At 46.5% G+C, this 21,350-nt stretch overlaps 1 protein-coding gene and 1 long non-coding RNA gene across 7 annotated transcripts in view; one reads left to right on the top strand and one right to left on the bottom strand.

Annotated features, from left to right (window-relative positions):
* Nucleotides 1-21,350, top strand: part of CTIF (cap binding complex dependent translation initiation factor) — a 331,179-nt gene that overhangs the window by 270,230 nt on the left and 39,599 nt on the right. For all 6 annotated transcript variants that reach the window (XR_002100346.1, XR_002100345.1, XM_019531783.1 and 3 more), the window contains one exon: nt 19,422-19,577. Coding sequence is in view for 4 of the 6 variants with exons in the window: in XM_019531783.1 (XP_019387328.1) it covers nt 19,422-19,577 (156 nt within the window). In the remaining 2 variants the exon portion in view is untranslated. The remainder of the gene's footprint in view (nt 1-19,421; nt 19,578-21,350) is intronic.
* On the bottom strand, nt 3,646-14,961 carry LOC109307735. The gene is made up of 3 exons (XR_002100347.1): nt 14,926-14,961; nt 11,441-11,447; nt 3,646-3,830 (listed from the first exon to the last, which is right to left on the bottom strand). It is a non-coding gene; the product is annotated as an uncharacterized LOC109307735 (long non-coding RNA).

The following is a 21,350-nucleotide window of genomic DNA, read 5'->3' as shown; positions in this document are numbered from 1 at the left end:
ACCTGCGCTGCACTGGGGACTGAATTTCAAAGCTGGAAGATATTCCTCACAGCCAGATCCCTGCCAACACCTCCTTCATGTTCACAGTGAGAGGCATCCAGTTGCAAAGAAGGTGACAGCTTCTTTGCCTCGGCTTCCCAAAAAAATTAAGCTGCAGAGGGATATCTAATAAAGACTATTTGGATAAGGGAGGGACAAACTGAGGAATGAGCTCATAAAAGAGACAATGAGAGAATTTTTGATGGGTCTAAAGAAATGCAAGTCAGCAGGGCCTGATAAACTTCGACTCAGGGTAGTGAAGGAACTCTCAGAAATGATCTTAGAGCCTTTGGCAATAATATTTAAGAGATCACAGGAGAGGAGTGAGGTACCAGGGGACTAGAAAATGGGCCAATATAGTGTCCCTCTTTTAAAAAGAGGACTTGGGGAACTACAGATTAGTTAATCTCATCTCAATATCCAAGAAGTTACTGGATCATAACTTAATGAAGGCCATTTGCAAGCATCTGGAGAGCAAAAGGCTGATCACAAGCACCCAGCATGGATTTATTATCAAATCTTGTCGAACAAGCTCAATCTGCTTCTTTGACAAAGAAACTACTTGAATGGATGGGGGGAACCCAGTGGATATAGCATCTTTGGACTTCAGCAAGGCCCCCATGACTTTTTCATCAACAAATTGGAGAAGTGTGAGCTAAACAAATCTACTATAAGGTGAATCGATAACTGATTCAGCGGCCGCAAGGAAAGGGAAATTATAAACGTTAGAACAGCAGGAGGTTTTGAGTGGAGTCCCACAGAGGTCTGTCCTGGGCCCAGTGCTGTTCAATGTATTTGTTCATTATTTGAATGCTGGGATTGATAGCTTCTTGAACAAGTATGCAGCTGACATGAAACTTGGAAGGATTGTGAACACATTGGAGGACAAGAGTGCAATTCAGAAGGATCTTGACAAATTGGAAAGCTGAACCAGAGCTGACAAGATGACATTCAATGCTGACAAATGCAAGGTGCTACACCTCGAGAAGAATAATCTTGGGAAGAATGAAAATATAAAGTGGATGATACCTGGCTAGATGGCAGCACGATGGAGAAGGATCTGGGAGTTCTGGTATATCATAGATTCAATATGAATCTGCAGTGTGATGCAGCTGCACAAAAGCCAAATGTGGTTTTGGGATGCCTCAATAGAAGCATTGGGTGCTAGATGTGGGAGGCAATAGTGTCTCTCTACTCAGCACTGGTTAGGCCTCATCTGGAGTAATGTGTGCAGTTCAGATCTCCATGTTTTTAAAAGAATGTGGAGATGTTAGAGAGGGTCCAGAGGCAGGTGACAAAAGTGATAAAGGGCTTGGAAGGCAAGTTATACGAGAAGAAAGTAAAGGAAAAAAGCATGTTCAGTTTGCAGAAAAGGTGCTTAAGAGGGGACATGACAGCAGTCTTCAAATACAGGCAGTCCTCGGACTTACGACACAATCGGTTCCTGAAAACTGTGTCTTAAGTTGAAACGTTGTAACTCGGAACCAATTTTCCCATAGGAAACAATGTTATAACCGGGGACTGGTTCCTGAACCAAGGCCCGATACCCTATTTTCATCAAAAATAACCCAAAATTTTTTACTCAATCAATTATAGATGAATCATATAGCTAGATGATGTATCTATATTGTAAATAGCAATCATATTGATTTGGAAGGACTTCTTTGAGGTGACTTTGCTGGACTTTTTGAAGGGCTCTTGGCTGAAGTCTTCTCAGGAGACTTGGCTGCAGGTTTTTCCGGAGTCTCGTCTGCTTTCTTAAAGAAAGTATTTGCGGAAGTTTGGACAGGCGTTCTCCAGGGAGACGGGCAACGCAGCAAACTTGTTCGCTGGTGTGGTGTCACATTGGATTGAGCGCTGTAAAGTCGAAACGGGCATCAGAAAGTCGAAACAAGGTGTCAATTTACAAATGTTGTAAGTGCTGTTCGTTGTAACTCAAAATGTTGTAAGTTGAGGGCTGCCTGTACCTCAGACAGTGCCACCTTTTCTCTATTGTTGCAGAGAGTAAGTTATGCACCAACAGCTTGAAGTTGCAGCAAAGTGGGCTTAGACTGGATAGCAGGAAAAACTTCTTCACTGTTAGGACAGTGAGACAGTGGAATAGATGCCTAGGGAAGTTATGGGCTCTCCATTACTGGAGGTGTTCAAGAAGAGACTGGACAGCCACCGATTGGAGATGATATAGGTGTAGCTATGCCTGTGTGCTACTACGTGTATTCCCAAGCGTTTGGGCTTTGCTGGTTGCCCTATGGGGCTGAGAGGTAATTTCTCCCACCCTGCTGCTACATGTTCAGAGGAGTTTTTTTACAGCTTCCTCAGGAGCGCTGGAAGTGCTGCAGCCAATGGTGGGGATTTTGACCAGGGTGTACCAGTGCTCCTGGGTCTTAAAGCCAGAGGTTCTTGGCTAGAGGGTCTTGCCCCTTCACCCAGGGTCAAACCCATTGCCGTATTTGAGGTCAGGAAGGAATTTTACCCCATGGTAAGTCACAGCCCCCTGCACCTGAATATGCCACAGATGCCCCGCAAGCACTGCACCATGTCCCCACAACCCGCCTTCCCTGCTGCACTTTGTGCCTGCCGTTGCTGCACCGTGTTCCCCGGGCTCCCGCTCAGCTCCCCACGTTGCCGCGCTGCCCACCCCCTGGGCTGGGGACAGGAAGCGGTAGCCCCCGGGTGCTGCAGCCAAAGCCATGGGGGTAGCAGCAGCTGAGCAGGAACCTGGGGGCTGCAATGTAACCCTTTGCAGGCTGCCAGTTTACAGTCCTGATGTAAGCCCTACACTGAGCAAAGGCAGGGGAAGCAGATGGGCCTGTAGGGAGTAAGGGTGTGAGTTAAAGTAGTCCAGGTCAGGAGGTGTAATCGCACAGGGTGGGGAAGTGACCCGCCAGCATGGGAGCAAGACAGGAGCTACCTGGATGTGAGCAGAGGAGTAGGGATGCCTGAAGCCAGGAGCTCCTGCCACACCGAGGCAGCCTGAGCAATAATTCACTGGAGCCTCTCTAATTACCTCCATGGCGTCATTGTTGTGGTCTCCGACTGTGTTGGCAGGACAATACCTGCCTAAGAGGAACACCAATTCCCTGTCAATGAGCATGGGGGGAGGGGGCCAGGGGGATGGGAAGGCTTTTCAGGGCAGGTCTTCATGCCTGTTGAAAATGTGCAGTTCCCCAGGAAGCTGTCCTGGCAATTTGCAAGTGGATTAGGGAGTGCTGATGAGCCTGGCTTCACTTTCCTGATACATCGTGATTCAAAAACACTCGGTATCCCCTACCCACCCAATAACACTCACCCCACCTTCTTCCTTCACACACTTCCCACTGTCTCCCACCCCGTTGAAAGAGGTGAGCACACCTTGGTTGTGTCTGGCAGCCGGCTGACTTTTCACACTGTGCTGCATCCTTGTCTCGTACATCTTCCAAGAGCTTCAGCTACTGCCTTGGGTGCAAACACCCACGCTGACAAGATTTTCTTTTAATGAGAGAGTTGTCAAAATGCGGGGCTTCTGCACACTTGGTGTTATTCCTACAAATGTTGCACCACAGAATAGGTCATACTTTTTTTTTTCTTCTTCTTTTTTTTTTTTTGCAAAAGGTCATACACAGCAACAAGAATTATTAGGAGCTTGGGGGCAAGATTTATGAGGAAAGGTTGAAAGAACTAGGGTTATTTAGTCTGGAGAAGAGAAGACTGAGGGGAGAGATAACAGTCTTCAGCTATCTAAGGTCAATGATAAAGAGAATGGAGATAGCCTTTTCTCTGTGCCTATAGGGGACAGGACTAGGAGCAATAGCCTCAAGTTGCAGCAGGGGAAATTTAGAGATAATCTGGAGATTAGGAGGAACTTTCTGACTATCAGGGTGGTCAAGCATTAGAACAGCCTGTCTAGGGAAACTGTGGACTCTCCACCATTGGGAGATTTTAAGAGCAGGTTGGACAGACATTTGGCTGGGATGGTTTAGTAAGGGTTGATCCTTGAGCAAGGGGTTGGACTCGACCTTGTGAGGTTCCTTCTAGCCCTACTTCCCTATGATGCTCCATCCATGAAGTGACCAGAGGAATAATACTTAAAAGTAAAATAAAAGAGAGCAACTCATGTGCATGTGTTTTTACGGACATCCTTAAGACTTGCCTTAGCGATATTAATCATCTTCATCATATCTTTATGAAAGTATCTTTCATCCCCAAGTGCTTTATGAGTAAGTCTTCTAGGCTGCAAAACAGCCACCTCTGGGGAGAAATACAGCAGCTGTTTATTTTACACAGTAATATTTTAGGCCAGGATGTAAAGACAAAACCAAGAGGAATTTTAAGTAAACAATGTAATTAGTGTTGCCTTTTTCTGACTCGCACAAATAGCCAGATGCATGTGGTTGCAGGTAGTTTCTGTTCGGGGGAGACACTGGTGTTTCTGTCTTTCTCTGATATAGTCCTCTTTATTTACCAAGACTGTATAAAGTCTTGTTTCACTAAACATAGCAGGACTTAAATGATGACAGAGTTTCCTTGTTTGTCATGCTGAGCCCCATATCAGTCTGTACTGAGCCCAAGAAAACGAAGGGTTTCTCTTCCTGTCTCTCATACGTGCCCTTCTCAGGGCCATGTTCCCTGCTCTTCATCTGATTGTGGCTTGGGTTTTCCTTTTCTAGCTTCTCAGATGTTGTCTCTTGTTTGCTTGTATTTCTGTATCCTTTGTTCTTTATGCCACTCTTTCACAGATATGCCAACCTTTGCCAGTCAGTGGCTAACAAAGCCATTCAAACTGCATATGCCTAGCATGAGCCTTTCTTTGTTGATTAATTACTATAACATCCTTCTCTATGGCCTTGTCAACTGAGGTCTTGCCCTACTCATCTCCATTTGAAATGCTGCAAAAAATATTTCCCTTTGTCTCTTGCTCAGACTGTGCCTGATTCTCCCTGTTCTGCATGACATGCAGTTATGCCTTATTATAGATGCTAATGCATTCCTGCTGAGATGGGGATTGTCACAATGTGCAGTATGACCACAACTCCCTCATACCCCTGAGAGATGGGTTCTTCTTAGGATTTGGCTCTGTCTGAATTCTGGCTTTTTCCCTCCACCAAAGGAAAGAAAATGCTCACTGAAGAGAACATGATTTGCAGTGAAGATGCATTTTCAACCTCTCCCCCCAACCTGCTTCTTCCTGCCTCAGTTTTCTTCCTGCGCAAGAGTCTTTTGCATACAGCCGGTGGGTTATTATAGGAAGTTTAGCATTATAACAGCTGCTTACAGCTCCGAGTGGTGTTTGCTGATCTTCTCGTGCAGATGGAGTCTGCACTATTCTACTATTTTTCTGGAGTGTTTCTTAAGATCATGCTCCAGGATCTCTAGCAACTAGTAGAGTAATACCAGCAGGTTTGTACCAGGGTTTGACAGTCCAGTTTGATGGCCTCACTCAGGTGCTGTAAAACTTGACTCAGTTAATAATTACCCACTAAAGGAGTCAAGACATTAATGACTAGCAATACCCAGAGGAAGTGTGCAATTGTCAGGATCCCAATTGTACAGGTGAACACAGAGACTGACAGGTTAAGACCAGAATTTATAAGTCCACATTAAATTTAGATGACTTGAATTTAGGGTTTCCTGCTAGTGATACTTGCACGTGGTGTTCAGATGTGCTGTTTACCAGCAAGTGCTATGGGGCCAGTCACTGTCTGTCTGAAAATCAGACCCTAGGCATCTTAAGGTAGGCACCCAAAGAATGGAGAAACCAAAAATTATGGGCCCTGGGGACTTGTCCAAGATTTCACAGAAAGGTCTTGGCAGGGGAGAAACGAGCATCCATATCTTCTCATCCTAACCTCCCACCTAGCCACATCCAACAGAAGAGCAAGTAGTAATTCTTTGCTAAGCAAAGCGTCTGGCATAGGATGAACGTGAAAAATCTCCTCCTAGTGGGGAGATTCCCCTGGTGACAGCAGGATCCTCAGCAAGCCATTTCTATGGAATTGAGAACTTTCTTTAAATAAAGAAGAACATTAGGTTCCTCTTACTTGTGAGTTTGAAATGTGACATCAAGGTAACAATGCACAGCACTACATTTTGGAGCTTGCAGACAGCTTGTTCATCGCTTTTCCAGTAGAGCAGCAGAATTAAATCAGCAAGACTAGGCACTGCTGTAATTCAGTGCTATCTGGATAGCAGCAGAACTGCTAGCTCTATGCTGCTGCTTTACAAAGCCTGGGGATCCCCCTAGGGCAGGCAGTGGAAACATTCACAGAGGAAGAGGACCAGAAAAATAAAGAGTAGGCGGAGAGCAAGAATAGTAGATAACTTCACCCCACTTTAGGAGTTACAGTAGCAAAGGATTTCTTCTCTCCCTGCAAGGGGAGCAGAAGCAAGAGGAAAGCACCTTTTCTCTGCCAGCAGCAGGGAACTGGAAGTTCTGGTTTATCAAATATCAACTAACGAGAGGAAGATATCAAACATGGAGCCCACGCGCTGGGACATCTCCCATCTGGTGATGCCCAGGAAGCTATCCCCTGGTTGTCCCCTTGGACCCTTTATTCTTATAGTCTTACCCACAAACTTCCCTTGTTGAAAGACCATGCAATGGTTTTGTTGCTTGAGAATAGTGTTGGCCTGTGGAGACCGGGGTTCTGCTCCCAGCTCTACAGCATACTTTCCATATGACCCTGGGCTCTTTGAGGTCTCGTTCCTGTATGTTATGAGGCCAGCGTGTACTGTCCTGAAGGGGTCCATGAAGCTTAAATCATTCATATTTAGAAAGTACTTCCTGCTGGAGTAAAAGGGACAGAGGGGTCACAGGGAGCTGGGGTACTGATAGTGATAAAATGTCCACACTAAAAGCACTGCTTGGTTTTTCTTGTCCTACCAAAGCAGATGAAACATAGTCCAAGAGGAAGAGAAGAAAATGTCTCTGGGAGTTCAAAATGTAAGTTTAACTTAGAGGATGCAAGGTGATGAGAATCTTGTGCTGTGAAATGTAGTAACAACAGATGAAGCCAAGACCTCAAGAAAGTTGCGATCAGACCAGCACCCAGCAATTAAACTTCTTATCCTCTGCTAAGTTTTTAGCAGGCTTCCTTTGTTGCAGCTGCAATTAATTGTTATCATTTATTAATTGGCACTTCAGCTGCACTTCTCTATGATTAGAGCCAAACACATTTTGCAAAGGAAGATGCATAAAGAAATGAGGAATCTCAGGCCCAGGGGTGCTGTGTCGCAGAGTGAGTCCACATTAGAGATGAAAAGAAAACTCAGCTCTCACCCCATGGTTCAGAATACAGGACCCTAACTTTCCTGCTCTTGAGCTGCTGATTTATTCTTTTTGGAAGCTGTTACGCTTCTCTAATTCTAATTTTATTTAGGTGGCTTTTCTATTTCTCTCTTGCCTCTCCCCCCAACCCTGTTTTTCCTTTAGTCCGTAACAATCCCTGGGACAGGAATGGCTCAGGGCTATCCAAAGTCTGGAATTTTACTCTGACTCATCACTTGTGGGCCTCCACAAACCTAAGGATAGCAAATCCATCCACTGTTGCAAGGCTAAAGTGATGTCTAAAAATAAACCACTGCAATCCCAGCTCCCCTGCTCCATACAGCGCTATTCAAATGGACAAACCTGTGCCCTTTCCCCAAGCCCCATCAGGTTTCAGCTTCTTCCTGAAGGCTGAAAAGGTCACTTGGTTGCCCTTATACTATGTAGGAGTGTTGATTTATTTTTGGAGGTCTGTATTTAGGGTCAAAGAGTCCTGAAGTCCCACCTGCAAATCTGTTGGTTCTTGTCAAGGTGAGGGCACTTCCAGGCAGGCCCACGATGGGTGCGGGGTCCAGGGTGGAGCAGCCGGCCCCACTAGCAATACCTTTCTGGGATTTTGCAGTGTGTGATGGTAGAAGGAGCAGACAGGGAATATGTCAATATAATTTTAACTTATCGAGATGAGCAGCACCGCATGCTTCCTTCCCCTCATTTTTTCCACCTTTCTGTTTGTGGAAGCCATCAGCTGTGTTAGAAAAGCAGATTAGTGCCCCCCACACCTGCCCAACTAATGCCCTATGTCCAGAGGACTGACCTAGCAAAGCCACTGGGCATCAGTCACAACCACAGGGGCATCTTTCCAAGGGCTGAAGAGGGTGTTTTCCAGAGGAGCCTGTCACAGCTCAGCCCTTCTGCTGGCTACCAGCTATGGGTGTTGGCAGACAGATAGTATAAGTGCTTTCAAATTAAAGTATTTTAATTTGATCTCCTGTACCTGTTCCCTCTGTCCTTTCTCGTCCACCCTAAATGGAAGCTGAACTGTGGTAGCTTTAGACCTGTTTGATTTCAAGTGCACCACTTCAGCTCCAGTATACAACTTCAGACCTCAGTTCAGCACATGCACACAGCCCTTTCACATAGGACACACGTCCTAAGGAGATAATTCCGCTAGGTAACTTCACTGGGACTAAGACTGAGGCCATAAAAATGCTTCTCAGAGACCAGCAAACAGATCATCAGCCACCCCCTTTGACTGGATTTCAACTGGTGATCTTAGAGAGAAAGGGCCTTGCCACCAAACCGACCTGTGCACTCACTGATGCTCAGACTCAATAGGAGATGTCTCCCTAGGGTGGAAATTATTTTAAAAAGCTTGACCATCACAGCCTGGCCCTTATCATCCAGCTGAAGTGCAGCCTTTTCCTTGAGATTTCTCAGGTTGCTGGACCTGTTTCTGTGACCTGCCCTTGAAGATGAGACACCCGGTAAGGCCTAGACCCAGAGGGACATCATTTCTTGGCCCTTGCTGCTCTCTGCTCATACCCCTGCTAGTCTTTGTAGTTCTCATGTCTCAAGCAGGAGTGATGAGAAAATCATCACTCCTCCCCTGGGCCTTCAGAGGTCACCTGGACCTACATATGAAGCAGCCTGCTGTGCTGCTAAAAGATGTGCTGTGAAAGGTTGGGAGGGACAGGAAGGCTAGCATGGTTTTGCAGCCAAAGCACTGGCTGGAGCACAGGAGAGCTTGGTTCAGTTCCTCGTTCTGCCACAGACACCCTACATCAGTGGTCCTCAACCTTTCTTGTACCAGGACCCATGTGTAAGCATCAATGGCCAGTCCCATCCCGGTGCCTTTCACTCCCGACCCGCTTCCAGTGTGTGGAGCAGGGGGTGGATGTAGGGGACAGGGGGGAACTCAGCCAGCCATGCTTTCCCATGTTTTTCTCTAAAGTTCGTTTGATCCATTTCTAAAGTTTGTTTGTGACCCTTTCATATATTCCTGAGAGACCCATGGGTTGAGAAACGCTGCCCTACGTGATCTCAGGCACCCTGTTTGACTCCATCCGTTGGAGCTAATGTTCACTCCCATTCACCTATCTCTTCTCCCCTTCCCCTCTAGCATAGGGACTTTCTCCCTCTTTAATTCTGTATGGGGCCCTAACTCAGCTGGGGCCTTGAGGTGCTGCAGGTTCATAATCAATATACGGTGCTTTGAGACGGGGATGGCCATGGTGGAGGGTACAATGCAGTGTTTTCCAAGAGGGTTTTCTGAGGAAAGAGGGTGCTGGCATGAGTGGAAGATGCCACACCTGATGAGAATTGGTAGCAGAGATGAACCTGACAAAGGACTGGTCTTTTCCTCACCTGAAGCAGCCCGTTGTCCCCTCTAAGTGGGTATATGCGTCTCGGGCACTTTCCAGGAGCCCAGTTAAGGCTCAGCCCTCTGTAGTACATTGCCACGAAGATCAAGCATTTAGCACAGCCTCTCTGGGATTTTTACTGAGTGCCTCTTGCTGTGATCTCTAAGCAGTATGTATTTTTTTACCCAGTATTTCTGACTCAGTATTTCCTGCCTCCATGACAATGGCTGAGTAAACATCAGAGCTGCCAGAGGAAGAGCCTTGTGTTTACAAAGCAACAAGCTCAAATGTGTGATTTTTTTTTTCTTTTCTATTATAAGTTGTAGTGCTTAAAGTAACCCTCGTATTCATGTCCTTGCCAGCTTGTGGCCACCACTTCGGTGCCGATCCAGTAGCCCATAAGTCAGTGGGAACTGAATGGGAATAAGCCCCTAAGGGAGAACTGCCTTAGATGTTGCGAGCTTCATAGATGCCAGTGATTGACCTCCAGTTTAAACCTAATTTGGGGACTGAGCCACTCTTAGTAAAGGCAGAAAGGCTTCCCTTCCAACTCCAAATGCTAGCCTGCTGCAAAATGGAGAAGGGTGGGGAGACTGGATATCTCTGCTACCCCATGAAGACAACACAGGGCCTAAGGGCTGGGCTAGCCTTTCCGAGTCCTTGCACTGGGAAAACCTAGTGAATGATGGCTGGACCCAAGAGAGTAGGGAAAGGCTCCTGGTACCAATCACCCTTTTGACCCACCTGCCAAAGTTTGTCCCGGACATAATGCAATACATTCACGTAGTGCTTGAGCTTCCCATTAAAAGGTAGGTACAAGGTTTGAAATCTCTTGAGATGCCGCTTAGCTTGTAGCTACTTGCTGCTTGGTTTTCCAATGCTATTTTCTGCCTGTTGGCACGGTGAGTGAGATCAGACCTGTTACCTGGTATAAATACACTTTATTTTCATCTGCGGGCATTGGAGGAACGTCATCCAGTAAGTACACTTGGATTATCCGTAGGACAGGACATCACCAAATTAGCAATACCATTCCTGTTTAAAAATACAGTCTGACTGATGAAAGATAATTTGCTCATTGCACTGACATCACAACCCAGGCACAGGGCAAGCCATTCTGCAGGCCACTGGTTATTTTTATCTGGGTTGAAGAGGCATTTCCATGGTAAATAAAACTCAGTTGGTGTGGGAGGAGGGTCTCTTACACTTGGTCTCATTATGGCAGCCAGCATGTATTTCAGCCCTCTGAAATGTTTTGTTTCTCTTGGCATGGTATTTCCAAGGTACATGCCCCCACCCCCAGTTCTTCAGGTTTGTTCTTCCAGGAGACCTAATCCATCACCAGATATATAGTCAGCAAAGTCTAATGGGCAGCATACTGAGCTACAGGTATGTCTTCACTGCCAGGGGTGCATGTTCCCAGGTATGTCCCACTCTTGCTCACATGTATCAGACCTGGAAATGCGAACTTAATACCCAACTTTCAGCACCCTTTTTTGAAAACGTTGGCCCCCTAACTAAAATTCTTAACTCATTCCCCATTTTACAGCTAGGGAAACAGAGGGACAGAGGGTGAAGTGACTTGCCCATGATCACCCAGCAAGGCAATGATAGGAACAGGAAGAGATCACTGATCTTTTGGTTCTCAGTCCAGTGCTTTACCTGCACAGCCTACTAATGTATTTTCAAGTATCCCAAGGACTTCTCCCCACCTCCATCCTCATTGATGGCATGCAAGCTTTCACTAATGAAACCTGAAATGATCTTCCTGCATTTCAGCTGCTCAGTGAGCTTGAACATCACATCTCAGGTCTGCAAAAAGAACTCTTCACCCCTGCCAGCTCCCTTCCCATTCCACCTCTGAGATTTCTGACTCTAATATTATTCATTATTTAGCAGCGGGAAATGTTTTGGGACACAGATTGTCTGGAAGAGGCTTCATTAAAAAAAGCTGTTTGGACACAGTGTGTCATAGAAATGCTGGGCTTGCTTTTGAAGGCCCCATCAGTAATAGAGTAGAGTGAATATTCTGCTACAAATAAGAGGAAGAAAAAACTCTGTCTGCCTCTGCTTTTTAGACCAACACAGCTACAACCTGTATTCCTGCTACAAATTAAGTATTCAGCTGTGCTAGCTTCCATGGAACTAGGGCAAATTTCTCCATCAAGCCACAGTTGCTCATCAGTGCCTACAGATAACGGACAGACAGACATTTGGCAAAAGCTCCAGTGCTGTAGAGCACGTTCCAGGACATGGAATTGCCCAAAATCTGAACCAGAAGGATGTTTCAGGGACAAAACACTTTCCTGTTATTTCACATCCAGAGCTAAAAAGAAATGCCACCATCTCAGTAGAGTTGAAGGGATGTATTGTGTGAGCCTGTCAACCAAGTCCACCAAAATGTTAATTTGGTTATATGAGTAATTATATTATTCACTAATTTACCAGTTGAAACCTGACTTTCTAAACCCCAGTCTCTGCAATGGAGGCACACCTCTGGAGAGAAGGAATGCAAATTGACAGAATTAAGACACGATTTTTAGTTTCAAAAAGAAATCTTGACAAGCTGGGAATATAAATTTTAAAATTGTGTGGAGATTTCAAAAATGCATTGTGCAAAGGTGCAGTACTGTTCGAGCTGGAGTGGCATGGTGATGCTGAAGGGGTGCATCTATATGTGCCATTAATGAGCACATTGGGGAAGGCCTTTGGTGCACAGTGTACATGTGCACCCAAAGCACAGTACATTGAGCCAGGTCACAGCAGCCCAGGCTGGCAGGGGGTCCAGGAGATCAGCCTGTCGGCCTGGTGCTGCTCCGACTGGGCTCAGTGTGCTGCAGAGGGGCTGGCTGGGGGACAAAGGTGCTTCAGGCCAGCAGGCAGCCCCTGCACTGAAGCAGCTTCATGCCCCAGCCAGCCCTGTCAGCATCTACACATGCATTGTTGTGCATGAAAAAACTCCAGAGCAGGATTGTACATATATTTACAAGTCCTACCCTCCTACAACATTTATTAGTTTCCTGCACCCTAATAGGGATGTGCGGGTGGACACTGAGACGTTTACTGCGCAGTTAATTCAGCAACTGCACAGTAAATGTCTGTATTTAACCTTGTAAAGGACATATAAGAATGCCTGCAAGAATGGTCCCTCCTCTGCTAGAGGCACAAAGCATGGCATTCATATGCTTTAGCAACTGCATCTTGGGAAAGCTATCCCGGGCTAGGTTAAACTAGCTCTCTCGCGTACTGGCTATAGAATAACCAGTGTCCCAGATCTCACTGAGCCCAGGCTGGAAACACACCCCTGGGAAGCCAAGTAAATACTCAGGTAGTTAGCCTGGGCTATCCCAGCTTATCCCACTGAACTATCCCAGCTTATCCCATACACACACAGTGTAAATCCAGTACATGTGATATTTGGCCTTTACTGAGCCAACAAAGTAAGCCGGAGTATTGTTCGCATGGCATTTACGACATTCTTGGTCAAAAAGTGCATCCCACTGGGTCTGATAGAATCTGCCTCGTTTCCCTCCCTCCGGCAGCTCTCAGGCGCTGTTTGTATTCTTGATTTAGACTATGAAGATGCTGAAGAAAGAGTCCTTCAGTAGACCAGTACTAGGAGTTATTCACATGGTGAATTAGTTAATGTTTCTAATGTGCTCACAAGAGAAGTGCTATTTGAGCTCTAAACAGTTGCATTTATTTGTGTGCCAGCAGCATACCTAGCCCTGGACAGAGCTTACAGGAAGATACAGCCACGGTCCCAATGGAACTTCCCTCCCCAAAAGCAAAGGTATAGGGGGAAAAAATCAATATGAAAACACAGCAAGGTATTTTGTAATGGCTGCTTTACCTCTGTCAGCAGGGATGCTTCTATTAGAATAACAGAACAGCTGGAAAAGGTAGCCACTGACTTAGCACATTAGCTCTAATTCTAGCGTTTCTGCAGCAGCTGTTTGCAGTGTGGATTGTGGTTTGGAGAGTGGCCGGGATCCAGATATGTGTGAGTGTTGGCCAGTTGTGGTCCAAGGGGGGCAGCCCGAAATGTCGACAAGTGATCTAACGGGTGGGAAACAAATGACCCGGCCTGATGCAGTGAGGCTCTGTTCATCCCCTGGAATGAGGGACTTGCTTTTGTGGGGATGTTGGCTAGTCTGGGAAAGTGATAGATCCCGGGGTTCGAGCAGTGTGATGTGCAGCTTTGCCAGCACCTGGTTATGGAAAAGCCTCCAGCTGCTTTTCTGAGACAGAGGTTCTCCTGGCTGCACAGGGTCTTTGTTTGGCCCAAGTTTTCCTGCTTGCTTCTGAAAATGACCTTTCTTTCCATCCCATCACTCTCACCTTCTCCAGTCAGTTTCAGTCCACAGCCCACAGAAATCAGTGGAAAAAACTCCCAGTGACTTAAGTGAACTTCAGATCAGGCCCACGTCCTGGGCCTCCTCCAGCAAACCCTACGCAAAATCCATACACAATCTTTCCCAGCTAACATATATATCTTTTAAATTAAAAACAGTCAGAATTATTTCCATTTCCTGAGTCCTCTTGGTGCTTTTTCACCTGGGTGTGGCTTTTTGTGTAGGTTGTAATCTCCTTGGGCTTGATTTATTAGCTTAATTTATGTCTCTAAGGCATTAACCACTTTGTCCATACCTTAGTTGTACTCTTGATGCAACCCAGCATGGTCCTTGCATGCATCGTGTGCACCTTCCAATCCCGCCACCACTTCTTTTACTCTTCTACAGAGCAAGAGATGCCTATTAAGCCCGAGTGCATGACTGTTTGGTGGAGGGTGGGGTTGAGGCATGCCGGTTAGTACATTGGTGGAACTGGAGCCCAAGTTAATGTTAATAGACTGTACAAACGCTACAATCCTAACCAAGTTATGGGAGTCTGGTTCCAGCAATGTAGAACAGGCAGGACTGAACCTCATCCTCTAAATGTAAAACAGCTCCCAGAGAAGCTTCGTCTAAATGGTGTTTTGATTCTGCACACTAATAATTACACTTTCCAGGCCAGATATTCAAGTCAGCACTTGCAGAAGTCACACAATGCATCTCCCAAAGTAACAAGGGATAGATGTACAAATGGACTTAAAAATCCTCCTGAATATTTTTTTCCTTTCTTATTTCCCCTGTTCACTGAATGCTATAGTAACTGCTACGTAGTTAGTAAATAGAAATTACTAACTAGCCTTCAAATACCTGAAGGGTGATTAAAAACAAGACGGCGATAGACTTTTCTCTTTAGCGTTAGGTGGCAGGATGGGGAGCAAAGGCTTCCAACTGCAGCAGAGGAAATTTATGTTGGAGATTAGGAAGAATTGGGGGCATTTATACACATGCTTCAGGAGTGACGGGGAGGAGGCCTTTAATTAGAGCAGCTCCAGGAGCCACTCTAATTAAAGCACCCAGAGAGTCTTGTGTATCAGCATCTCCATGCTGAAAAATGGTGTGAAAGGTGTTTTAGTTAAAGCACCGCTGCTGCCATTTTTCAGTATGGGGACACTGAGACTGAGACATGAGACGCTGTATCCTGCTGGAGCGCAGTAATTACCACACGCCAGCAGACTCGATGAATTGTGTCGGCTCCAACGCACTGGAATTACAGTGCGTCAGAGCAGCCTCACTGTTCATGCATAGGTGCCTTTTCTGAACATAAGGTGGTCAAGCATTGGAACAGACTGCCTAAAAAAGCTGTGAAATCTCTATCCCTGGAAATTTTCATTAGGAGGCCCAGATACTTGACTGGGATAGTTCGGATAGGGATCATAGGAAACCAGGGCTGGAAGTGATTGATCCCGCCCCGAGCAGGAGCCCGGACTGGATGAAAGTTCCTTCCCGTGTTTTACAAGGGACATCAGCATTGTTGGACAAAATGTGTTTTCAGCAGCAAATGCTAATTTGCTGTGGGAATGTGGTGGTTCTGACCAAATATTTGTTGAGAAGGATTTCTCAGGTCCATACCTGGTTAAAATGAGAAAGTTCTGAGAAAGTTCAGGTACCTGCTTTGGTGGATATTTAGTGACGGACTCAAGGAACAGCTCCAACATGAGGCTGAAAGAGCCACAACCCAGGCTGGCCCATAAATCAGGGATAAGGAACTCACCTGGGGTGTGGGAGAATAATGAAGCAAAGGCTTGAACCTGGGTCTGCAACACTGGTCCGTTAGGTCTGCTGGGGTCTCTCTGTGTTTCCAGTTCACATGCAAAAAGCAGGTGGGGAAACTGAGGCACGGAACGGAGCAGTTGTTTGCCCAAGATCACTCAGCGGAGCTGGCATAGGATCCAAATCTGAGTCCCAGTTCAGACTCTACCCACATCTCTCACCCACACACCCTGGCACGGTCTTTGTTCAGATATTCCTAGTCTGACTAGGATTCAATAACTTCTCCGCCCATTAGTCACGGGTCAGAATGAGTTCCACGCTCCTGATAAAGAGGAAGAGATGTTTTGCCTTTTTTTAATCCCTGAAAAGAGCCCAGTCTTGTGGTTCAGTTCCCTACAGTCGAGTGTCAGAGCAGGCTGGGCATTTATATTTTTAAAAATGGACTGCTTTGGAGGGTTTTCTCCAAAAGGCTTTGCTGAAAGGGACACGTTTTCAGCAGGCACTGAAAGGAAGGGAGGCTGGTGCGATGCCAGTTAAGTGTTCTCAGCACACTTCCAGACCTGCATCCGAAGCCTCACGGCAGCTTCCCCGCAACGTACCATGAATTACTTACTGCAAATGGCCGATCTTTGCCAGCAGTAAATAAGGAAAGGTGTATTTTCTCCTTGGAGTGTTTGGGCTGGCAACAAACCCATCTCTCCGGACATGATCAAGACATAAATCTCCCAGAATTTCTTATTTAAACTGTAAGGTATCCCAGCCTGGCTTTTTTATGATAGGTTTTTTAGGGTTGATAGAGGGACTGCCTACTTAAGAAGTTTAAAAAATATAGAACAGAGTTTGTGTATGGACCCACTGCATCTCAAAGCAAACCCACAGGGGATATCTATGTATACATGGCTTTTTCCCTCCCATTTGCTTGCACAGAGCTGTTTTTGGCTTCTCTGTCTAACTCTCAGTGCCAGAGTTCATGTGGTTATCCCCAGCAGCAAAGAATTTCCCAGAATGCCTTGGAAACCTGGAGACATTGAATGGCTTTCAGAGTGTATTGATGTGGTCCCGCGCAGGAAATAGCAGTGCGTCAGCAAGCATTTTCAGTCAGGAAACTGGGGTTTATATGGGAGCCTAAGGATTCGGGAGGAGGGGAAGACATTGGGAATTGGGGAGAGAATGTGCAAGGGCTTGCAGGCCTGCGTGGCTATGCATAGAGAGGAAGAAAATGAAGGGAAGCTCTCTGCACTGCAGGAGAGGGATTCACAGTAGAGGGGGGAAGCGGAGGGACCCCCACGGCTAGTGCAAGCCACACGCTATGTGAGGAGAGGGCACGGCTCAAGTAGCCCTAGCAGGAGTTCAGGCTAAGCAGAGCAGTGCTGTTCCTTAGCACAGCTCCTTGCAGCTCATCTTGACACCCCTCCACCACAGGGATGTGCTTTGCAGTGAGCCTAAGGACCAAGGAGGTCATCACCCTGGGCGCGGACACTTGCAGGAGAACCTCATGCATCAAGCAAGTGACGTTTTACATTCAGGTGCCCCGGGACCGAGTCCATACACTGACATGTAGAATTTTTAAATTGCTCAACCGTTGGGATGAAATCATTGTCCAAATTGATTTGATTTGCTTTGCAAGCTGCTTGAAAACTACACACCAAGCCATGCAGTCACCATCGAGAGATAGCCTCCAAGGAACGGATGGCAGTTTCTTTCACACAGTCCGGTGCCGTGTACGTAAAAGTGACCTGGAATCAGCAGAAAGTTGTCTGTAGTTCAGTTGTTTGCTTCAAAGCAGGGCACAAGGTGTTAAGATGTTTTTCTTTATTGTATTGTGGGAATGAAAGTGCCCCTGTCAGGCATTTTGAATAGCTAGACTCCCCCGCCCCCCCAGCCAACCGTCTCAGGGACCTGCTTGCAAAATGAAGGAAGGAACTTTGGAAATTTCTTGCAAGGAATCTAAAAGTCCCTCCGTGTTTGTCTCCAGGTTGATTTCAGATTTGCAAAGACAATTGGGCAGGTGTCTGATGGATGTGAGGCTAAAGAGGAAATTTTTGGTTCAGTTATTTTACATTGTTCTTGTTTGTGCAAATATTTTTCTTCCCTTTATATAAGATTAGTCTAAGCTGTGTAGATTGAACCAATAAGCAAGTGAACAGACATTCACTTTTGATTCCAGACATGCAGCCACCTGCCTGCAGTGGCCCAGCCCAGAAGCTGGGGGGCACTAGCATGCCTCCTTGCTCAGCTGGGGCAGACAGCTTAGGCCAAGGCTAGCCCCCATACCCTGCAAGAGGGGGCTTGCGGAGGCAGTGCAAAGCATCTTGGGATGCTGGGGGACTGTGAGTTAATTTGAATCTGGAGGGGATCTGGGACACAAGTTCAGTAAACCGATTTGATCTAAACCATCTAGGTCTGATACGACATCCATCCAGGTTTATCTTAAATTGATTTTGGCCATTTTGAAAGTGGTTTATGTGCAGTGAACTTCTGTTACGTTACAAATTTGAACCGGTTTCCAATCACTTATACTGGGTTCTGTGTAATTTCTTTGCCTAGCCCTGCACAGCCATCTATATCCAGGCTTAAGACATTAGATGCAACAGTGTATCCCTGCTTTGTCTCCAACCATAGGAATAAGCTAGGTAAAGATAATAAATTCAATTACTGTACTCCTTCATAGGTTTTTAAACTGGTTCTGCAATTTCCCCCTCCATTTATGACTCACAACCACAAGAAAGGGGACTTAAGAAGGGAGATAAGCAAACTGAAGTGGTACTTCTTGAAATGAGCTGTGTGCCATCATAGAGGGAAACACCCATAACTCTAAGCGCTGTATACACTTGCCATCATAGTTTATAACTGTATATTGTCCCACTCAAACACCAACCTCCCTGCTTAAAAATGAATGAAGTTTTTACTGGAGTTCTGCTTTTCTTTTTGCTCTTGCCTCTCATGCTTTTATTTTCTTAGTGGCCTCACTTTTTGGCATCCACTAGTTTTGTCTTCTCTGGGCCTGTGGGGACACAGATAACTTGTTATGCCTTTGGCCTTGTCATAGCTCCTGGATGCCATCCTAGGGCACTCTTTTAGTGCCCGCATTGCACTCCCTTGATCCCTGTCTCATTGGGCACCCCGCCAGCCCCTCTGTAATTTAGAGGGCCCCCGGGGGGCACTTGCAGCAGCCATGTAGAGGCACCGCAGAAGGACTACATGGACTGTCCTGTTCACAAGGCAATAACCTTGAGAGAGGCCTGGGCAGACTGCGCATGTGTGAGTGACTTGAGCTCTATTAAGCTGGAGAGCCCCACGTAGCGAGCGCTCTTGGTGCGGCTCGCATGCCCTTTGCATTTGCCAGGGCTTTGTTGTACAAGCTGAAATGACTGCTCCCATACATCACAGAAGGAATAAAGGCCAAAGGGGAAGCAGTTTCTATTACATTGTGGCAAACATTGCGGTCACTGACACTATTTCCACAGTACCTGTTCTGCGAGGCCTTTTTGTGTTGAAATTTCAGCCTCTGCCCTTGCATTGGGTAATCTCCTTGTTCATTACTAAAGAGACAGTCTGTCTCCTCCGCCCATAGTTTCCATTTCCTCTTTTCTTAATTCTCTCCCCAGACAGCTGTGCTCTCTTCCATGACGGTGTGGTTTTGCTGATGCCGTCTGTTGTCTGTCCCTCTTACAGAAGGATTTCACAATGCGGGAGGAGCTGCAGCAACGGGACGTGGAGCGCTGGCTGGGGTTCATCACCTTTCTCTGCGAAGTCTTCGGCACCATGAGGAGCAGCACTGGGGAGCCCTTCCGGGTCCTTGTCTGTCCCATTTATACCTGCCTCAGGGAGGTAATGCCTCACTTTTTCGCCCATGCATGTTCTAGGCTGTTGAGTTGGGATTCTGTGGGTAACGTGTGTTATTCCTTCCTATCTGTCATCACCTCTGAATGTGTGTTTGGAAAGGTCTACAAGCACATTTTGATCTTTCTACCCTCATTCCCATTTTTCCAAATGAGAGGGCAACAAAAACAGGGGGCTTGGGCACATGACTTCTGAGGAGAGGCTGAAGGAACTGGGCTTATTTAGTCTAGACAAGAGAAGACTGGAAGAGGATTTAATAGCAGCCTTCAACTCCCTGAAGCGGGGTTCAGAAGAGGATGGAGCTGGACTGTTCTCAGTGGTGGCAGACAACAGAGCAAGGAGCAATGGGCTCAAGTTGCAGCAAGGGAAATTTAAGTTGGATATTAGGAAAAGCTTTCTCACTAGGAGGGTAGTAAAACACTGGAACAGGTTACCCAGAGAGATGGTGCAATCTCCATCCTTGAAGGTTTTTAAGACCAGGCTAGGCAAAGCCCTGGCTGGGATGAAATAGTTGGGGATGGTCTTACTTTGAGCAGGGGGTTGGACTAGATGTGATCTCCTGAGGTCCCTTCCAACCCTAACTTGTTATGATGCTATGAATCTCTTCTAGATGAGAGCTCAGCGCTCCATGCCCCCAACCCTCAGGTTGGATTTGCAGAATTCAGTATTTCAAAACCATTGAAAGAAGAAGAAAGCCAGAAAAATATGGTTATGACAGCCCATTTCCAAACCTTGCAAAATAGCACCTACAGAAATGTCCCACTGAGGGCAGAGTCCAGGGAGGCAAGAGTCAGGCACTGCACTGTTATTGTGCATGCCAAGGTAGCATCCAGAGACCCCGCTGTCTGGAGGAACAGCATAAACATGCACGGTTCTCCAGACAAGACCGTCCCTGGCCTGGAGGATTTACAAACAAAACAGCCAAATAGGGAGAGACCAGGAGCGGAAGCAGATACACTTGTGCAAAGTGGCTTGCCCAAGGTCATGCAGCTGGATTGTGGGAGGGGTGGGGTGGGGCCAGATCCCACGGCTCATGACTGGCCCCATTGCCCTTTCCACTAGGCCGTATGGCCTACTGACTCCAAATGAGGTGGAGTTGATTCAGGGCACAGGCACACAAGTAAATTAGCACAAGGTAGAGGAGGGCAAGTTTTACTCTTCTTCAGCTTCTCCACACTAACTGCCCATATGCATGCGCTTACCCCCCGTAATGAAAATTAGCCCAGTTGTTTGCTGAAGGAGAAGTAAGCTACTAAGGGTTAGCATCCTCTTACCACGGGGTAAGAACATGCATATGGGCAGTTACTGTGGAGCAGCTGCCATGCTGTGAAGAAGTGCCCCCTTTTAGCTCCCAGTGACTCCTTCATGTGTCCCTATCCTTCAGCGACTCATGTAGGTAACTGAAATCCTGGTGGGATCCTTCCCCTGAAGTTGCTGGGAGGAAACCTGGCTGTCAGATGTAGAAGAGTAAGCTAAAGTATTAAGGCAGACAAGGTTCTTTGCGTGAATCTGATATCTTTTATTAGACTAACTTAAATAGTTGGAAAACAATTATTAAGCAAGCTTTCGGGTTCAAAACCCTTTGTCAGGCTAAGGAAGTTTGAGCAGTCGGTGTGGCTCTTCCTGGATGGGATGAAAAGTAAAGAAGCCAGAGGCTGGGCTGGGCTGCATGCAAGACAGGTAGTCAGTGGAAATGTAGATTGAGGAGTCAACGGGTGAGAGACAGGTGCGGGGGGAGAGAAAGGGGATGAATAGTGGAGA

Source organism: Crocodylus porosus, unplaced genomic scaffold (assembly GCF_001723895.1).
Source record: "Crocodylus porosus isolate Cpor-Errol unplaced genomic scaffold, CroPor_comp1, whole genome shotgun sequence".
Taxonomy (NCBI): Eukaryota; Metazoa; Chordata; order Crocodylia; family Crocodylidae; genus Crocodylus; species Crocodylus porosus.
Note: the sequence above shows the minus strand (reverse complement) of the source record. Positions and strands in the feature narration are given on the sequence as shown.